Raw genomic sequence first — 17,786 nt, 5'->3', positions numbered from 1 at the left:
AGATCTTACTTATTTGAGAGAGAGAGAGAGAGAGAGAGCAAGCGAGCGCGCGAGCACAAGTGCGTGCATGTATGCGGAGGAGTTGAGGGGGTGGTGCTGGGAAGGAGCGCCAGAGGGGAGAGGCACAAGCAGATTCCTGGCTAAATGCAGAGCCCTACAACATGGGGCTTGATCCCACAACCCCAAGATCATGACTTGAGTGGACATCAAGAGTCAGGGGCCTAACCAAATGAGCTACCAAGGCACCCCTGAAACTTTGCATTTTTACACTTGATCTTAGCCAAAAGACCTAGAAGCGATGAAACTTCACATTTTTAATTAACATTACATTTCATTATTTTTACCATATTTTGGCTCAGATCTTCTCAATTTTATTTAGCCTTGCTCACTAAATGAGTAATTTGTTATTTGCTGATATAAATAATAAAAAATATAATAAAACATGTTGCTCAAGATTTAGCAAATTTCTCTTAATTAGGCATATAGCTAAAAGGCAACTTATTCCCCAGAAATTGATTTTTCCTAACTTCCTTCTCCTGCTCCCAAGTTTTCCCACTGCAAAGTATATGTATTGAGAGCGGTAGTGTGCCACTCAGAAAACAAAAAATAAAAGAGGATTTCCCCACATGAGAGTTGTAATAAGAGTAATGAAGTAATCTTCCCCTACAGGACAAGAAAGCAAGTACTTCAGTAGGAGGGCAGCAAACATTAACTCCCCATTTCTGTTTTGGGAAGGAAATATGCCTAAGTTCCTCATCATCCTAGTCAGGCAGAAAACATGCCTGGAGTTAAACACTCTGGAGTATGGAGACAGACAACTTGGGATAAAATCCTGGCTAATTCATTATTAACTTTTTAACCATGGGGCAAGTATATTAACCCATCTAAGCAGTATTCCTATCTGTCAAGTAGTGAGGATACAAATAAATTGTTGTGAGGTTTAAATACAACTTCACCTGTAAAATGCTCCCTGAGCATAGTGCGAGGGATATAATAGGTGCTTAATAATTCTGAGCTGCTATTATTATTACTAACCAACGTCTACTAATAAGTTAAATTTAAAGACAATCCCCTTCAAAGTCAAGTCACTGCAGGATGGAAGACTCTGAAAGTTATATCAATAGTCCCCTAGACAAATAGCTTCTGATCTTTTTCAGATGTGTAGTTCCGATACTGTTATCTTCACCTGATACATATTTTAACAGAAAAAAAGCAACATTTTAATATTTATTATAAAAGCCAATTCAAATGAGATCTCTTCTGTAAAACTCTATTTTCTATCTTTGTTTTACGTTTGTCTAAAAAATTGATGAGGGGGAAATAAGAGTCCCCATTCTGAATGATATATGTTAGAACCAGTTTTATGACATACAATCCATTTGGAGATCTCAGCACATTAGCAAAAAGTGCTCACTGGAACTAGACTAGGTGAATTAGTGCCTGGAAGAGATCTCTGGAGAATCTGCTGACCTACCTATAAGTCAACTATTTCATGCCTTACAGCACTTGGTAGGCATCCTCTAGTACCTAGTTCTCTCAATCTCAAGGACTAAATGTCTTATTTAAAATATATGTTCAGAGGCATGTGGATGGCTCAGTCAGTTAAGCATCTACCTCTGGCTCAGGTCATGATCTCAGGGTCCTGGGATCGAGCCCCACATTGGGCTCCCTGTTCAGTGGGGAGACTGCCTCTCCCTTTGTACACTCTATCTCTCTCAAATATATTTTTTGCCTAGAAATAAACCCCCACATACACAGTCAATATTTGGCAAGGGAGCCAAGAATACTCACTGGGGAAAGGATAGCTTCTTCAACAAATGGTGTTGAGAAAACTAGATAACCACATGCAAAAAAATCAAATTGGACCACTATCTTACACCACTCACAATAATTAACTCAAAATGGATTAAAGACTCAAGCATAAAACTCCTAGAAGAAAATATGGGGATAACATTTAGGATAACATTATTCTCAGCAATAATTTTTTTTATATGACACCCAGAGCACAAGCAACAAAAGTTAAAATGAAACATGGGACTACATCAAATGAAAAAGTTTTGCATGTCAAAAGAAACAATCAACAAAATGAAAAGTCAACCTGTGGAATAAGACAAAATATTTGCAAACTATATATCAGATAAGGGGTTACATCTAAAAAGTATAAAGAACTCACACAACTCATTAATTTAAAAAATGGACAGAAGAACTAGACAGATATTACTCCAAAGAAGACATCCAAATGGCCAACAAGTACATGAAAAGATGTTCAATATCACTAACCATCAAGAAATGCAAATGAAAACCACAATGAGATATCACCTCACACATGGTAGAATGGCCATTATAAAACAGACAAACAGAAACAGAAAATAACCAGAGCTGAGAAGGATGTAGGAGAATTGGAAGCCTTGTGCACTGTTGGTGGAATATAAAATGGTGCAGCCACTATGAATATAGTATGGAGACTCCTCAAAAAATTAAAAATAGAACTACCATATTATCTGATGATCCCACTTCTGGGTATTTATTCAAAAGAACTGAAAACAAGATCTTGAAGAGGTATCTGTACACTCATGTTTACTGTAGCATTATGCACAGTAGCCAAGGCATGGAAATAATCTAAGTATCAGTCAATGGAAGAATGGATAAAGAAAATGTGGTCTATATATATATATAGAATGGAATATTATTCAATAATGAGAAAGAAGGAAATCCTGTCATTTGTGACAATCCCAAGGATCACTACGCTTAGTAAGATAAGCCAGGCAGATAATATTGTATTATATCACCTATATGTGGAATCTAAAAAGGCTACACTCATAGAAACAGAATAGAATGGTGGTTATCAGGAGCTGGGTGGTGTTGGAGTTGGAAAGATGTTTATTTTATATTATTTTTTTAAAAGATTAATTTTTCATTTATTTAACAGAGAGAGAGCTCACAAGTAGGCAGAGAGGCAGGCAGAGAGAGAGAGAGAGGCAGAAGCAGGCTCCCTGCCGAGCAGAAAGCCCGATGCGGGGCTCGATCCCAGGACCCTGAGATCATGACCTGAGCCGAAGGCAGAGGCTTAACCCACTGAGCCACCCAGGCGCCCTGGAAAGATGTTTAAAGGTAGAAACTTAACCATTAGATAAATAAGTCCTAGAGGTCCAAGACAAAGCAAAGCAATTATAATCAATAATACTGTATTATAAACTTCAAAGTTGCAAAGAGACTAGATCTAATTGTTCTCACCACAAAAAAGAGATGATAATTATGTGGCATGACAGAAGTGTTAGCTAACACTACAGCAGTAATCATGTTGCAATACATAAATGCATCAAATCAACACACTGTATTCCCTTACCTTATACAATGTTATGTGCCAGTTATATCTCAATAATTGAAAATAAATAAATAAATTCTTCTGAAAAATAAGCAAATAAATAGATAAAAATAAAACAAATGCTGAGAGAAACATTTATGTATTTGGAGAAAAGCGGTAGATGGAATCTCAACCCTCCCAAAACAATGACAAAATCAGTAAGGACAATAAATAAAATGATACAGGACATTCAAATTTGGAGAGAAGCGCAGGAAGTACAGCACAATATGCACATAGCTACAACATAAGAAAATACTGAGATCAAGCTTAACCATGAATATTTGCACTTAATAGAAAAAAATTCAAATTGGCAGACATAGCAAAACCCAACTCTATGCTGAATAAGAGAAAGACTTAAAACACAGTGATTCAAAAGACTAAAAATAAGGCAAGGACTAGGCAAACGTTAAGAGTAAGAAATTCAGGGTTGCAATCCCGATACCAGATAAAGTACATTTCAGGCCAAAAAGCAATGAACAAGACAAAGAGGGGCACCTTGTGATGTTAAAGCCACATTCCACAGTGATGATGTAAGTCATGAATTTTGCTACAAAGAACATATCAACTACCTGCATAAAACAAAATTTATATAAGGTACAAAAAGTAATATGTAGAGGCATACTAATAACAGAAAACTGTAACACTCCACTCTCAATATAATAGGATAAATTGATGAAAAACAAGAATATAAAACCACATAACCAACAAAGTAGATATTCTGGATATATACTAAATAATACAGTCTTGTGAGAGAGACTATACTTTCTTCTCAAGTACATATGGAATCTTTATCACATACACTAGAGCACAAAGAAAGTATCAGTAGGTTCCATAATGTGGCAATAGTACTAACAACAATCTCACGCACAATGCAATGAAATAGAAGTTGAAAATAATACAAAAATTAAAGAGGTAGTGAGTAGAAATACAAATTAATAAATCAAAATCCAAACTCTGAGAAAATAAACAAAAAGGACAAACTACTAGCTAAGTTAATCAAAGAAAAGGGGAAAAGTGCAAATACACAAAATAAATGATGAAGGAAATGTCTAATGATACAGAAGGAACTATTTTAAATCATTAAGAGATTACTTTGCATCCCTCTATACAAATAGATGTGAAAATCTAGAAGAAGTGTTTAATTCCTTAGGCAAATATGGTTTCCCAAACTAACCCTAGCAGAGTTAAAAAAACTTAAAACAGGCCAATTTCATATGAGAAATACAGGAAGTTATCAGGGAACTACCTAACAAAGAACTAGGTTTGGGTAGTTTCAAGGGGTAATTCTTCCAAAACTTTATAGAATAGATAGGCCCAAGTAGTTGTCTAAATTATTTCAGAGTACAGAAATCAAAGAGAAACTTATTTTTTTATGAAGAAGTTTAATATTGATACCTAAACCTGATACATAGAGAACAAAAAAAATTAAAGGTCAATATCATTTATGAATACTGATGGAAAAATACTATCAAATGGACTCCAACACAATGTTAAGAAAATAATACATTATAATAAAATGTGTCTTAGGGGTTTATATAGAGAATGCAAGGACAGTTCAATACTTGTAACTTGGTAATATCAACAGGCCATATTAATAGGTCTAAGAAGAAAAATCACATTATTTTCTCTACAGATGATGAAAAAGCCTTTCACAAAATTCAACACCCATGCACTCCTAATAAGAACGCTAAATAAAACAAGAATGCATGTACTTTCTTTAACATGACAAATATATGTACCTCAATCCTAAAGCCAGCATTTACCTTAATGGGGAAACTCCAGAGGCATTCCCACTAAGGTCAAGGGGAAAAAAAAAATCAAGGCAATTCACTATCTCCACTTATTTAACATTGTTCTGGAGATACTACCGAATACAAATGAACTAAAGGAAACAATTAGACGACTAGGAACTGAAAAGGGGGGAAATATACCTCTAATTTGTAAATGGCATGATAGTATACTTGGAAAATCCTAGAGAGTCAATGAGAAACCTAACTCAAAAAATGAAAGAATTCAGTAAAAAAAAAAAAAAAAAAAATAGAATATAAAATCAACATGTAAAATCAGTAGCAAGTCATCTCAATAATAATTAGAAGCTAAAATGAGTGAGAAAAGCCCTTTTACAATAGCAAAATAAGCAGATAAGACACTTAGCAATATACTTAAGAAATATGTAAGGCCCATATGAAGAAAACAATAAAGACTACTCTTAGAGGCACAAAAGTAGACTGGAGCAAGTGGAAAGACATCCCTTGTTCTTGGTTAGAATGTCTCAACATTACTCATGATTAAGATATGTCTTCCCAGGGCGCCTGGGTGGCTCAGTGGGTTAAAGCTTCTGCCTTCGGCTCAGGTCATGATCCCAGAACCCTGGGATCGAGCCCCGCATCGGGCTCTCTGCTCAGTGGGGAGCCTGCTTCTCTTCCTCTCTTTGCCTGCCTCTCTGCCTACTTGTGGTCTCTGTCAAATAAATAAATAAAATCTTAAAAAAAAAATATGTCTTCCCAAAGTTAACTGACATATTTAATATGATCTCAATAAAATTTCCAGTGGGCTTTTTTTGAAGTTTGAGCAAGTAGATCCTAAAGTTCAGACTTTATTGAAATATACTATGAAGTCTGTAATAAAACAGTGTATTATTGGCACATGAATAGACATAATTAGAATAGTACAGAAAGTCTAGAAATAGGCCAGTGTATAGTATGACATAGAAGTGTTATACCTCAAGTCACTGGGGCAAATTAAGTATTAATGATACTGGATGGCTATTTGGAAAAAAATTAAATGAAATCCTTTCCTTAAACCATATATTTAGAATAATTAACTCTAAATATATCAAGGATTGAAATGTAAAATGTCAAAGTATGCAAGTATAAGAAGGAAATATGAGTGAATTCCTCCATAACCTAGGTTTCAAGGAAAGGCTTTCTAATTGTCTAAAAATTCAGATGCATTAAAAAAGGACCAATTACACAAAGATAAAAATCATTTGTAGGCAAAAGACGTCATAAGCACAGCCAAAAGGTAAGTGACAAACTGGGAAAAATTTTTGTTACATATATCATAGGTAAAGGACCAATACCCCTAATTTATAAAGAGCTTTTAAAAATGAAAGCAAAGGACCAAAAATTCTATAGAAAACAAGGGAAAAGAGATGAATAGATAATTCCCGAGAGAGAGAGATAAAAATGGCTCTTAAGCATGAGGAATGATGTTTGACTTCACTCATAATAAGAAAAATACAAATTAAAAACACAGAGATACCATTTCTCAAACACAAGATTGATATAACTTTGTTGACTGGAATAAATTCAAAAGACTTTGGTGAGGCTATGGGGAAACAGGCATTCTTCCTATATCTTTGGCAAAAATGAGAAATGGTACACCTCTGGAGGGGAACTTAGTAATATCTGAAAGTACTACATGTGCATTTACCCTTTGCACCGTAATACAACTTCTAGGAATTTATCCTGAAAATATACCTCTAACAATATAAACTATGCATATGATCAAGGTTATATGTTGCAGGATTATTTGTAGTCAAAAAAAAAAAAAAAAAGATTACCTACCTAAACATGAAAGCATAGAAGACTGGTTAAATAAATAAACAATGAAATACACACACAATGGAAAACTAAACAGCTGCAAAAAGGAATAAAGAAGAGCTCTAGGGTACCTGGGTGGCTCAGTGGGTTAAAGCCCCTGCCTTCGACTCAGATCATGATCCCAGGGTCCTGGGATCCAGCCCTGCATCGGGCTCTCTGCTCAGCAGGGAGCCTGCTTCCTCCTCTCTCTCTCTGCCTGCCTCTCCGCCTACTTGTGATCTCTGTCTGCCAAATAAATAAATAAAATCTAAAAAAAAAAAAAAGAAGAGCTCTAAGAATTGATATGAAGTGATTACCAAGAGGTATTAAGGGAAAGATGCATAGTACAAAAGAGGATATATAAAATGCTACCCCTTTTGTGTAACAAAGGAGGAAAAATAAGAAAACATACTTATGTCTATCTATCAGTGCAAAGAGAAACACATAAAGGATAACCAGAAAGCAATGAAGGTCATAGCCCATGAAGGATTAGGGGTACAGGAGAATGGGGTGAAAGTACCACAGGCAGCACTTCTTTGAGTATAACCTTTTGTATAATTTTTATGTTTGGAAGTGTGTGACTATCCTTCATACCTAAAGAATTACATAAAAAAGAACAGGAAAGAAAAAAAAAATACCAAAACAGCAAACTGAAACAAACAAACCTTGTATTTCTAATAAATATCATGATTGCAGTGAACAAAATGGAGGAAGGGATGGAGGGAGGCAGGCAGGCAAATCCAAATAAATATGAACACAATATTTAACCATGAACCCTTGGTCTTGGGCAAGGTGAAGTGTGGGGGCAGAGTGAGAATTACAAACAAATCTCGAATAATATTAAATTTGTTTCTTGTGATGGTATGAGTGAAACACTCCTGAAACTGCTTTGATGTACTATAGGACTGAACCAATGAGTACACATGTTGATGTTGTTGGGAGCCAGGGTTGGTTATCTTCATGGGAGGAACATGTAAATATGGAATGGGGGAAGGCAAGAAAGAACAGATAGAAATATAGGTATCAGTGTGAACTTATGATTCCTGAAATATGTATAGGTATGTATATATGCATATGCATGTTAACATGCATATACATGTGTGTTAATGTGTGCATATGAATCTATATGTAAGAGAAGTTTTATGTATATGAAAGCATGTATTTCTTAGTTCTGTCCATTGAAGAGTAAAGAAGCAAAGATACCCCAGTCATGATGGGTACATACGGCACTCAGATCTTGGTGCCTAATACCATTCACCCAATAAAAACAGCTATGTTTCCTCAGAGAAATAACTGATTCTAGAGCTTGGACAGTGTGGATATAAAGCAAACCTTATAAGGTAAACATCTTCTTAATGCCAGAAAATAAGAAAGTGCTCAAAAAAATTAAGGGAGGGTGGGTGTCTATTTACAAGCTAGCTTGAAGGTGCTATCTCTAGCCAAGTCTGGGACAATTTGGGCACCAAAGTATCAACAGTAATGAGTTATAAATCTTTGAAAAAAATAGGTGCTCATGTGACCACAATAACAATAAATAGATAAATGAATGAATGAATCAATCAATGAATGAATAGAAAAGAAGGGAAGATTCATAGAGAATGCTGAGAACCTCTGGTAAATGCCGTAGGAGTCCAAAGACTGGATCAGGAAAGATTTACGAATGGATGCTACACCTAGGGGGAAATTCTGATGAGGATATTTGCTAATCTTAGAGTGTGTCCCCACTGACAACTTATGTACAGTGAAAACACTGGGAAACACCTTGATAGGGTGATGGAAATTAACATCAACAATGAAGGACAGATAGAGATCATGTGCCTCCAAACGTGACCCGAGGAAGGGAACAGCATCACTTATACAGTATTCTGACCAATAATGCATAACCTCAATTTAATTACAAGAAAACAGCAGACAAATTCAAACTGAGTAACAGTCCATTGCAGGGTGGGGGTTGTAGTTCGGTTATATTCTTCAAAAATGTCAATGTCATAAAAGACAAAGAAAGAAAAAATGCCATGATCATTGCTAGGTCAACTGAAAAATTAATATAAGGATGGCAGAATAAATAAAAATACTGAATATGGTATCTAAAAAATGTTACCCATACATATATTCATAAATACAGATGAGGGACAAGCACATGAAGTGAAGGAGGCTATCTGTAATTCTGGTAAATGTTCTTTTTTTTTAAACCTTTTTGGAAGTTTTAGATGTTTAAAAATGAGATATAATGAAATGCACACAAGTTGTGTTTTCTTTGCCTCTCTTCACGGTAGTTTATCCCTAGGTAGGTAAGAATACTAAGGAGGTGAGCCAGGCTGCCCTAGAAAGGAATGAGCAATGGCTACATTGCTTCTATGGACATGGGACCTCCTATCTGCCGTATATTGTTTATCTGCTGGTGTGTGTTGTATATGACCGCATTCGTGAAGTTATGCACTATGACAGAAAGACTTCCCTTTAATACCACAGTTCCCATTCATAGTTTCCGTTTTTTTCTGGGGATTTAAAAACTAACGTCATGTGAGAGAGATCATTACTAATAGTCACCTCACTGGAAATATTACCCACCCCTTCCATGCAGTATTAAGTTCCAAACAGGCAGGGATTTGATCTACCTTTATTATTCTCAGGGAACAGAGGAGTGCAGTGCCAGAACACAGTACAAACTGAACACGCTTTGTTTTTAAATCAAGGAGCGGTCATCAATATTGTTCATGCAAAATGAATGTAAATGATAATCTTATTAAGTCAAGAAATTTAATGGGAAGCCTGCAGAACAGCCTCCATCATTTTCAAGGTAAAGTTCCATCCAAAGATCTTTTTCTTTTTTAATTATGAACAACAAAAATCATTAAAAAAAAACAAACAAAAACCCAGAGGGGTTAAACTGCATGTGACATTTATCCATAGGCATCACAAAATGTCTTTTTTTTTTTTTAAAGGAAAAACCTAGATTCAAGTTTGCCTGTCTTGTCTTCTAGTTAGAAGGAAAACTGTAAGTCCTTAAATTACTTCTGTTTCCTTCACATGTGTATTTCAGGATCCTTACGTAAAGGTACTATAGAGGAATGTGTTTTGAAACATTTAACTGGCTTTATAAAAGGTGTAATGTGTTGGGAGGTGACTAATCAATGTTATTTCAAAAAGGGAAATCCAGGTTAAAACTGAACTGTTTCCTAGTGCCTGTATAAGAATGGAGAATTTATGAATTGACAGGAAATTTCAGCATAAGAGTCTCTCCTCTTCGGGATTCCCTTAGGGTTTTATCAAATGTGAATAAGTATAGCCTTATTATCAGGTAAATAATATTCTATCAAGTAATTCTTATTAACACATGAATGGTCACAGAAGTTCTAATTTTCTTTGTCAAATCCCAGCATGAGATAGAAATCATAGCTGGTTACTATTATTTTCATTCAACAAAATTATTTCTTTCAGTAACAATAATACAGATGTAAATGGACAATTTTAAGATATGACTTGATATAATAACATTAACTCATCTGGTTTGATTGCCCTCTTACCTAATGTTATCCAGCTAATGATCTGGTTAAAAAGAGGCAGTCCTTGTTTCTTGAGCAAACTATCATGGGTCGTATATACAACATACATGGACAGCACAATGCTCAGCATCTGAAAGTAAATACAAAACACACCAGTAGAAGAGAAGGTAGTGAAAGACTAATTTATATATAAAAAGAATCCTTAGAAAATTGCTTGAACAATAGGAATCTAGCCCCAAAGCTACTGAAATTGGACCAGTTCACCATCTCACAGCCAAGGCTATAGGATAGAGCTCTGGTAGTAAGCAAAGGCCCTCCTTTACAAGGACAAAATAAGGCATTTTACATTTTCAAGAGTAGTCTGATATATGTGATCACACCATATCTATTTAGAAATACTCATTATTAATGTTGAAGATTTCTTAACTCATGGAAATGCAGACGGTGCCCTATGTTTGAGTGCCTTCTACCTGTGGCTCTCACCCAGTCATATCCATGGACTCAACACATATTTGGGGTCTGAATGTTCACCTGGTACTGGGAACACAAGGAACACAATATTCTTCAGAGAATATATATAAATGTGGAGAACTGGTAAACTATGGCTTGTAGGCTGGTGGCCTGTTCCTAGAAATACTGTTTTCTTGAAACTTAGTCATTTATGTGTAATCTAAATTCATTCATTCATGTGTAGTCTACAGCTCCACATACACTACAGTGGTAGAGGTGAGAATTTACGACAGACTCCTTATGACCCTCAGCTGAAAATATTTATAACCTGGCGCTCTAGAAAATTATTTGCCAACTCCTGAACTAATGGGTTATTTGCTACTTTTAAGAAATGACATAAATAAAGTAATATCCTCTAGAGATCAGATTAGCAACCTCATCACCAACCCTTGAGGTCCCTTTAATTTCTCTTATATTTTCAGTGAATTCGGAAAAAAAACTGAAAAAAGAATTTTAGAAAAAAAATTATTGATAAAGCTATGACACAGTCCTAGGATCCTTTCAATTGCAAGACACATTCTCATGTCAGAGATGTTAATATGTCAAAAGATATTTATCTTGGAATCACCAAAAATATGCTATACAGTAGAGCAATTAATTCAAATTAATAAAGTTAATGTAAAAACAAATTTCATAACAGATTTGCCAATCAGGGGTATTTCCAGCAAAGACTGTAAGAATTTTAACATACTTGGTCCTTTAGAGTGGGATCCAGAAACATTCACTTCTGCCAAAGTAGTCATAATTATAGGTGAATTCCGTCAAAGCTACCTATGGGCTTTAGTGTAAAGCCAGTCAGTGTACCATTTAAAATGAAATATACATTCCTTTGTTTTGACAGAACATTTGACAAAATATTTCTTCTCATTTTATATGTCCTCTGTTGTTCTCCAAGAATAAAATAACATCTTTTAAGTGTTGTTATACTTTTATTTTAGAGTGTTTTTGGCATTACTTTCTATTACCCCAGCTTTGTTCAGAGGAAATTTTTTGAGAAGACTCCTGTAAGTTTTCTTTTGTCAGTGTTCTGGATGTGTTCTTTTATTTTTTTTTGTAAGAAAACCAAACAAGTAGTTTCCATGCTCACAACTCTATATTATCTCTACAGTTTAAAAACAAACAGACTGAAGCTATATCACTGAAAATCGCACATCTAGTATGCAATGTAACTGGGAATTGACCTGATTTTGAAACCTCAAGTTCAAAGTTCTTTTCACCACACCAAAGCCAGCAACCAAGGTGACGTCTACTTTCCCTGGCACATCATCTGAAGCATTAATCTGGCTATTTTTTATATACACATACTTAGAGGCTCCTCTCACGTCAAAGATGACCCTTCCCCTGACTCGAAGGCGCAATACAGAATCTCAGACCAAAGGAGGCTGTTTACAGCTCAGCTTTTTGGTCAATACGGATGCCTCTTATACCTCCCTAACCTCTGCTCTCTTGGCATCTTCGGGCTGCCTCCTGCTGACCTTTTGGCTATTTCATACCTCTTACAGAATATATTTCCATGTAATATCTTAAACAGAGAACTTTCTTTTCAGCTGGCAGGCACCAAGCAATGTAAATATGATGGCATCTTAAGAACAATATCATTAAGGGGTGCCTGGGTGGCTCAGTGGGTTAAAGCCTTTGCCTTCGGCTCAAGGTCAGGATCCCAGGGTCCTGGGATAGAGCCCCACATAGGGCTCTCTGCTCAGCAGGGAGTCTGCTTCCTCCTCTCTCTCTCTGCCTGCCTCTCTGCCTACTTCTGACCTCTGTCAAATAAATAAATAAAAATCTTAAAAAAAATTAAAAAATAAAAGAACAATATCATTAAATACAACCAGAAGATCCATTTGGTCTATCATTAGTATAACACGGTGTTGAAAACCTGTAACTGACCTGAAATAGATGTAACAGCAGCTCTTCATTTATAAAATGATCTTTTCTTTTTAAGAGAGATGTTACAACACACAGGGATAGCAGGAGAACCAGCAAGCCAGCACCCATTCTGTTTTAAAACACAATTCACAATTTTAATTTTTCTTAAGATAGTTATTGGAACACATATTATATAAACATGTCAGATATTTACTCTAATGTAGACCCTATTAGTCATTTGGTTTTATCAAGATGAAGGAGCAAAATAGATATGTTGGTATAACAGGAATAAAAATCACAGGATGAAGATGCAGTAGGGGACGCCTGGGTGGCTCAGATGGTTAAGTATCTCCCTTTGGCACAGGTCATGATCCCAGAGTCCTGGGATTGAGTCCTGTATTGGGCTCCTTGCTCAGTGGGGAGCCTGCTTCTCTCTCTGTCTGCCCTTCCCTCTGCTTGTACTCTCTCACTCTGATAAATAAACAAATAAATAAAATCTTAAAAAAAAAAAGATGCAGTAGGGATGGGGTTATTTTTCATTTCTCACAATTTTTTAGTTATCTTTACCTTATTTCTTTACTTTGACTTTTTGAACTTCTAAATTTTTTAATCTGTTGATTATTTTGATTTTTTAAACTTTTATACATACCAGCTATCATAATTCTTAGCCTGACTTGGATAAATTTACAGAAAACAACATAAAAATAGTTATATGAACATATCATCAGTATCTACAACATAAATTTTCTGACTATGAGCACTAATTCACACAAAAAGGATCAACATTTCTATTCCCTACTATTGTTAGGAGGACAACATGTTTCCTTCTAGCATTGATCTTGGCACTTTCCTCAGCTGTCCGGAGCTAAAGGAAGGGCAGGACGGGGATCACCAAGGTAGCATGCAGGTGAGGCATCTGTACGGTAAAGAAACAACAAATTACACTTTTTTTTTTTTTTAAGACAGGGAGGGAGGAGGGTGCGGAGGGGCAGAAGTAGAGGGACAGAGAGAATATTTAGCAGGTTCCACACCCAGTTGGGAGTTTGATGTGGGCTGGCTTGATCTCACAACCTGAGACCTGAACCTCAAGACCTGAGCTAAAATCAAGACTTGGATGCTTAACAGCCTGAGTCACCCAGTACCCCGATAAATTACACTTTTTCAAGAACACCAGGTATGGTATGGTTCCTGAAGCTGAAGGAAACTGACACCAAGGAAATGGTATACTAATATTAAGCTATATTTCTCGCCTCCTAAAAATCTGAGTAACATAGGACAACTGAAATAAGGTTAAGGACACAGTCTGGAAGAAGGCAATACAAAAACTAAGAGAAAAGGAGTTGGTTAAAGAGAAATAAGAAAGAGCAAAAAGCAGGGCTAAAAATGAATGCAAAGCAGGAATTCCTAGGAAAATATTTGCTTGTTTTTGTTTTTGTTTTGATTCTTTTAAGGGGAAAAAGTAGTTATACATTCAACATGGGTTACCATTAAAACTTATGAAAATAGCTATCTATGATCAAGATTCTTTGTTTGCTTTTCCTTTTAAAAAATAATTTGGTATTTTAATTCACTGGCAAATATAGAGACTTAAGTAAGTAATTCACTGGCAAAAATAGAGACTTAAGTAAGAGTTATTGTTATTTTTTATATTTTATTTTTCCTTTAATTTTATCCTTAAATGTTTCACATATCTGTCTTGGTAAGTTTCTAAAGAAGGGAGGTGATGTGAAAGATCAAATGGTGAGTAGAAATTTCTCCATGAACCAGGAGTCAAAGTAAAGAAGTTGCAAATATAGCTACTAAAATACCAGCACAAACTTAAATCACTGAGGAATTTAAATTAAGAAGCATAGAGGGAAAAAACATAATTTTTAAAAATACAAATTAGATTTCTCATGTTTTAACACGTTTGCATCTTGAAATCAGCTTTAGCAAAATATGCAAGTGGCAAATTTCTATGGAGACTATTTATATAATCTCTTCTCCTTTTAGTATATAAATTCTGCTCAACTATGCCAACACTGCTTGAGCAGGACAGAAAGGCAGACTGACCAAAGTGGGGAAAGGGGCTTTATAAAAAGACAATAGGAGAGCTCACACAGAAATACGAAGCAAGAAATAAATGAAAATATTTGAATTCATCTTCTTACATACTATTATAGTTTATGACAGATACAAAATGTTTTTACTTAGTAACACTAATAAATTATGGCTTAGAAGTATGGTCTTAGAATTCAATACAATTATTTTGGGCTCTACTAATAAACGGATTTTCTGGAATAATTCCTGACTTATTCCATATTAGTAATCCACAGAAATGAGATAAATGTGTTCACTGATAAATATCACATAAATAACATAACCAAAAATTAACATATACTTTAAAGAAATCATTTAAAAACTATCATTCCTTCAGCTAAAAAAGATCTACCCTCATCAATTAAAGATTAGGTTAAAATGTTAAAAAGTTGCTTATAAAGAGTTCAAAACAAAGTAGCAAAGATAATTGCATGATTAGAAAATGAAAGGAAATGTTACATGAAATACAGATCATTTAGCTTATCAAGCACACACAGGCACACGCACATACACACACAGCCAGTGGATTTCTTGATAATAATTTAAAAGCAAAGGTCATCAATTATTTTAGAGATGTATTTGGGATATATTGAGAAGAAATAAGTGTGATGGCAGCATGCACGTATACAGAATTTTCTAACAGTTTAAATGGTTAGATATGGTACAGTTGTCAAGGTACAGAGCTTCCTCCCCTAGAGATCATTACATGCAGATTAGAATAGGAGACAATTTCATTATTCTAAGACATATAAAGTGTGGACGTGCTCAAAGGCAAAGATGAAGATTGCATCAATGGGTTATAGATATTTTCATTTTTGGCAAACAGAACATTTTTTCATATGAAACCTTTTTACTGATTCCTCAATATACAAAAGCTTCTAGACTTTTTTTTTATTTGGCATTTTAAATTATCAGTGTTTGGTCCAATTTCATTTTTTTGAAGGCCCAAAATCATCTCCAAGGAGCCTTAATGCTCCCCAGAGCCTGAGCCAAAATCTCTGAGTAATTGTTTGATATTAGTATTTTAACTTTTATTCATTAGTTTATTTTGAAACTCATGACCAAGATTAGGTTCAGATTTCATGGTGTGGATTGAGAAAAACAATTATGTTGAAAAGAAAATAAGTTAAAATATTGTCCATACACTAGAAAGATATCTGGCTTTCGTCCTACAACAGGCATCAGTGGGAACACTGCCAGGAGCAAACAGAAGAAAATCCAACTCAGTGAGATGCTCTAAAATAAATAAAAAAGTTATCTTTAGACAAGTGTGGTAAAGAAAACTGTCTTTAGTGTTTCGCAGGCTATATGGCTGTGAAGACTACATGCAAAACCTGAGAGCTGTTTAAACTGTAAAACAGTTCCTCTGGGTGGCGGATGTGCCATCTGATAGGTACTGTATTAGGTATAATATGAGCATTATCTGATTACCTTCCCACAGTAACCTCATAAGGTGGGTTATATTACTCACAATACTTCAGATGAGGAAACGGAGCTCAGAGATGTTAAAGTATCAGTGGTACCAGGTCTATGACCAGCAAATGAAACAGCCAGGATTTAAACCTGGGTCATATTTCACAGCACGGGCTTCAATAAACTTAAGAGACACCATATACTGATGGCATCTAAAGGAAAGCTGGCCTGCAATCGTAATTAAGTGATTGAGCTCAGGAGGGAAGGAAGTAGAAATACTTCTGCAATTAAATTAAGATACAAAATTATCAATCACTCCCTTAGTTGGAGAATCTTCTAAGTTCTCATAGGGTGGAAAGAAGATATTTCTATCCTCCTGTTACCTCCATCAAAAAAGTATCAAAGTGGAAACATGAGCCAATTCTCTGGGCTGGGGGAAAGGTGCCTCCTCTGACTTGAGTTCCGAGCACTGCCTCCTAAGCCGCTGGACTGCTCTAGACAATACCATCCTTTAGATATTTGAGGCTAATGGAATCTAGGAAGCAATTTAGAGAAGGACATACCAGTTCTGCCTCAGAGTATCTCAATCATTGCATGACCAATTCATTTTGATATGAAAGTCTATGTGAATCACTTAAAGGTAACCTCGGTCCTCCTGTCAAAAGCACCAGGCTCTTTATGTAAGGACACGTTCTACCCTTTTCTCTAAAAATGAACAATTCCCTGAGTTAAACACATATCAAAACAAAGTAGTGGCTCATCTGTCCGATGTCAAAACAAGTACTTGTACCTTTGCTCGAGTCCGTAGCTGAGTGATAAATGGCCAACACGCGAAAGCTACAAGTCCAGCGGTGAGCATGTAGCGGTAGAAAAAACTGAGAACCTAGCAATGCATTCCAAAGAAGAAATGAAAAATGAGGTCATTTAAAAGGAGTTACATATGTATGAAAGAGATCTGAAAATGCTGTAATGCGGTAAGTTACTCACTAATACTTCAATTCCCAGGGTAAAGATGAACAGGTAGGCAACCAGCTGACTTGGAGGAAAGGTCAACAGGGATAAGACAAAGTCTTGAATGACTTGAAACCTGTTTGACAAGATTATTTACAAAAAGATTATTTATACTATATAGTGAACAAAACTTTAGGTTATGTATGGTAAAAAATAAAAACTGGGCAAACCTAGAAATCAGGGACTGACTTTTCAATTCATAGGTTATTCAAAAACTAGTATAATCTCTAACAAATTTCTCTCAATGGCTTCTTCACTTAAGTCATTTTTTTGAAAGCTAGAAGTATTTTAGGAAAAAGTGTAATTTCTGAATTTGATAATGATCACAAAAATTTGTTTTAAAAATAAACATTAGGGGCACCTGGGTGGCTCAGTTGTTAAGTGTCTGCCTTTGGCTCAGGTCATGATCCCAGGGTTCTGGGATTGAGCCCCACATCAGGCTCCTTGCTCAGC

At 35.5% G+C, this 17,786-nt stretch overlaps 1 protein-coding gene across 1 annotated transcript in view; it reads right to left on the bottom strand.

Moving 5' to 3' along the window:
* PIGN (phosphatidylinositol glycan anchor biosynthesis class N) overlaps positions 1-17,786 on the bottom strand; it is a 103,518-nt gene that overhangs the window by 32,847 nt on the left and 52,885 nt on the right. Inside the window, exons 17-21 of the mRNA XM_032872297.1 lie at positions 17,310-17,409; positions 17,113-17,205; positions 16,054-16,145; positions 12,852-12,960; positions 10,476-10,584 (exon numbers count right to left, since the gene is read on the bottom strand). Of these exons, the coding sequence (XP_032728188.1) occupies positions 10,476-10,584; positions 12,852-12,960; positions 16,054-16,145; positions 17,113-17,205; positions 17,310-17,409 (503 nt within the window). The remainder of the gene's footprint in view (positions 1-10,475; positions 10,585-12,851; positions 12,961-16,053; positions 16,146-17,112; positions 17,206-17,309; positions 17,410-17,786) is intronic.

The sequence above is a fragment of the Lontra canadensis genome, unplaced genomic scaffold (genome assembly GCF_010015895.1).
Source record: "Lontra canadensis isolate GAN:19392208 unplaced genomic scaffold, GSC_riverotter_1.0 scaffold44, whole genome shotgun sequence".
Taxonomy (NCBI): domain Eukaryota; kingdom Metazoa; phylum Chordata; class Mammalia; order Carnivora; family Mustelidae; genus Lontra; species Lontra canadensis.
This window is presented reverse-complemented; position numbering and strand designations above follow the sequence as displayed.